General features: G+C 29.6%; 1 protein-coding gene across 1 annotated transcript; it reads right to left on the reverse strand.

Annotated features, from left to right (window-relative positions):
* Window positions 1-1826: 1826 nt before the first annotated feature.
* Window positions 1827-3142, reverse strand: LOC129889542 (trypsin inhibitor DE-3-like). The gene is made up of 2 exons (XM_055964896.1): window positions 2821-3142; window positions 1827-2359 (listed from the first exon to the last, which is right to left on the reverse strand). Exons 1-2 carry the CDS (start codon window positions 3080-3082, stop codon window positions 1986-1988), a joined length of 636 nt encoding a protein of 211 aa, XP_055820871.1. The 5' UTR covers window positions 3083-3142; the 3' UTR covers window positions 1827-1985.
* Between the last annotated feature and the right edge of the window lie 609 nt (window positions 3143-3751).

Raw genomic sequence — 3751 nt, forward strand, 5'->3', positions numbered from 1 at the left:
TCTAAGAGAAAATAAAAAGAGCTATATCACAAATGAATGAATGATAAGGTAAAGAAAAGGGCATGCACAACAATAATTTTGGACATGATTGGACTTGCTTATGGAAGATCAATCTTTGCAATCCAAAAGCAAAGGAAAAGGAAAAAGAACTTTGTGAATTGTATGTGTGTTCCATATGCTATATATTCTGGTACATCTCTTTTGCTTTGTTGCTTATTGATATTACCTTTCTTTTTTAAGTAGGGAATGCCATGTTGCAAGGAATTGGAAAGAAAAGAAAGCAAACCAGAAGTTTAAGATAGACAAAGACAAATGAAAAAAAAGGGAAAGAGATCATAGAGAAGTGGTAGTGTACTAAGTTTGAAAAGTACTTTGCCTAACAAATTGTATATATATTATATATATTTTTCTAGTAATAATAATAATGTAAACAACATTATCCTCTGTTTGCTTCTTTTTTCTTTAAGTTGTAGGTGTTTCAAGGTTGAATAATAATTTTGGCTGTTAAGAGTAGTACTACAAAATTGTTGTGTGGGGGTGACAAATGGCAAGTCAAAGATGTAGGTGAGTGAAATCTTGATTGTATTTTTCAACTTGGTAATACTTTGAGAAAGAAGTAAAAGGCCATATGCCTTTTAATTTCAAAGTTTTTGGATCTTTTTACTGGTTCTTTTGTATTAGGCACATCCAACAACTATTTTATCTATAATGAAACTCACCAATTCAAATGAGATTTGCTCAAGAGGTTGACCATCTTTGCCATCAGGCATCAATCAATGTGTTGAGGGATAGAGTTACGCTGGAGGGTAAGTGGAAGCACTATTGATCCTCTTTGAAAATAATAATTATTTTGAATTAGTGACAGATAATTTAGTTGCTAAAACATAAAAATCCGTCGTTAATCTTATTTAAGGATGGATTTCCGATGAATGATAAAAAAATATTGTTAGTTATGGACTATTTAGTAACAGATTAACGAAGAATTTCATACATAATTCATATTTTTTATACGAGTCAAAATTTGAAATGCAATGAATAACGATGGGTAAATGTGCAATTTATCCATTGAAGCTCTAGTTGGAATACATCAAGAGAATCCTGGATTGGACTATTTACCAATTGGGCCATTTTGAACACAACATTATAATTGGGTTATCTTACACAAATGTATCGCGCAACAAGATTATTTTTTAGTTAAATGATCGCATGTATATATAATTTATTATATTATATTATATGCACAATATATAATCATATATATATATGATGTATAATATGTATAAGAGATGTATATGCATTGCTATACAATATTTATATATTGCAATATAATGTATCTATATTGTATACATAGCGTATAAATAATGTATCCACACTCTTATACACAAAATCAAATGTTATCCATGTTATCTTCTTCATCAACTATTCAGCTGCTCGAATCGATTCAAAACATTTCCAATCGCCAATATCTCCCTTAGTAGATCTCCAAATTTGCAATAACTCCATAAGGAAGAGATCAATTCTTGGTTGCTAGTGGCTGATTCTCTAATTTATGTAAGTATGAAAAAAAATGTTCCATATGTAAATTCTAAGTTTCCTCCTCACCCACCCAACGTTCCCATCTTCGATTTCCGTCGGTTAATATTGGTGTTAATCAAACGATACAACTTCACTAGTTCTTGAGATTGATTATTTTATAAGCCGTGTTTATAATTATAACTTTCAAACAATATCTTTATTTCTTTTTTAAATTTCGAATCTAGTTAAACGAATTCACATACATTAAAATAGAGGAAGTAAAAAAGGTATGTAGCAATATAACACTAGTATCACATGGAACAAATAAAGCATGCATGGTCATACGATACATTATTTATTTATTTTATTTTATTTTCATCTACAAAACATAGCATGCATAAGCACTAAGGCCCTGCATTACATAGCTCTTACATTATTTAATTTGAAATAGTCTCATAAGGTTTTGAAGATTACACGATTGACATCCCGATTCTCTTTTCATTTTTGAACACAAATGCCTTTGCATTCTCTGTGAGAACCAAACGGTTAAATCCATTTTCGGAAGCAATGCCAACATTTTGGCAAGTAAGTTTATTTCCTTGGGGACAAAACACTAGCTTATACGTCGAGTCACTGAGTGACCTAATCTGAAATTGGACGTTCATGTTCCTGGAACGACCTGTGCTTATAGGGTATTTCTCCGCGGGTTCAGGAAAGTTGTCGACCTTCCACATGGCATAGTCAGAACAAGTCGGAGAATCAAGATAGAATTTGATGTGTACGGTAGACTTCTCAGTAATGATATCATGTTTGTGATGATTAGGTATGATGTAGACTGCTTTACCTGTTATGACATAATATAATTAAAAATGATTAAATGGTGCTTTTATATTTGACATAATCACGTAATTCAATAGTATTTTATGATTTTAATTAGTTTATGAAAGAAATGAATTTTTTAGAAGCTATAGTCTAAATTAAAACAAGTTTGGTATATATAGCTTATTTTTTCAAGCTTCTCATGAAAGTTCAATACAAGTTGTATTTTAAAAAAAGAATATTCAAGTGATTAACACAACCCATCAGCTATATTAAAAAAAGAGAAAAGTATATAACTACTTCAATAAATAAGTGATTTTGACTTTTTCTCTTTATATATATAATAGGTGGAATGATTTGAAAGGTCCTTCTATTTATAGTTTCTTAAGAATCGTGAATAATCAATAATGGACAAATATTATTGGACGGAGAAAGTAGTATACATAACAACTGATATAGTACGAAGGGAGTGCAATTGGACAATACCATCATCAAGGTCATTTCGGGATTGCACCACCGATGTGGGACAGTTGTTTTGATCTTGATTTCCGAGATTAGCAAGCTTAACGCCTCCGCCGCCAGCTCCCCATGTAGCCGAAACTATAAAGTACCTTGAGTTTTTGTTTAGGGGATTACCCTCTGTGTCTTTTATAGTTGGAAATTCTTTATTTGGTGTATCAGTGGTACAAGTGGCTACGGTAGACAAGAAAAGAAATGCAAGTGATAAAAAGAGTACGATGATCTTCATCCTTAATTTTTATTTTTTTTGGTTTATTTCTTACTATGTAGGTTGTATGAATTTTTTGTTAATTTGGATGATGAATTTATAGAGAAGATGTGAATTGATATTCTAAATAATGAATAATATTAAATTAATATTTTACAACAAATTTTAACGGCTCATAATGTACATTATATTAGATTACTTCAACCGCATAAAAAAAATAATGACAATGTTAAGTCTAAATAATGAATAATATTAAATTAATATTTTACAACAAATTTTAACGGCTCATATTGTACATTATATTAGAATGATTTCAACCGCATAAAAAATTAATAATGACAATTTTATGTCTAAATAATGAATAATATTAAATTAATATTTTACAACAAATTTTAACGGCTCATAATATACATTATATTAGACTTATTTCAACCGCATAAAAAATTAATAATGACAATTTTAAGTCTAAATAATGAATAATATTAAATTAATATTTTACAACAAATTTTTAACGGCTCATAATGTACATTATATTAGGACTTATTTCAACCGCTGATATATTAGCCAAAGGCTCATTAAACGCATTTGACAGTACGTAATTGAGACTTGATATTTATCCACATGAGATAGTTTAATTCACTTTGATAACTCCATAGCGTCAAATACTATCATCATTTAGTCCACATTAAT

Source organism: Solanum dulcamara, chromosome 1 (assembly GCF_947179165.1).
Source record: "Solanum dulcamara chromosome 1, daSolDulc1.2, whole genome shotgun sequence".
NCBI lineage: Eukaryota > Viridiplantae > Streptophyta > Magnoliopsida > Solanales > Solanaceae > Solanum > Solanum dulcamara.

Bases quoted from the DNA above. Each gene is read 5' to 3' on its own strand.
- LOC129889542 (XM_055964896.1), bottom strand. From the start codon at position 3,082: ATGAAGATCATCGTACTCTTTTTATCACTTGCATTTCTTTTCTTGTCT. The intron at 2,360-2,820 runs GTATTGTCCAAT...ATGTCATAACAG, and splicing joins CCGAAATGACCTTGATGATG to GTAAAGCAGTCTACATCATA.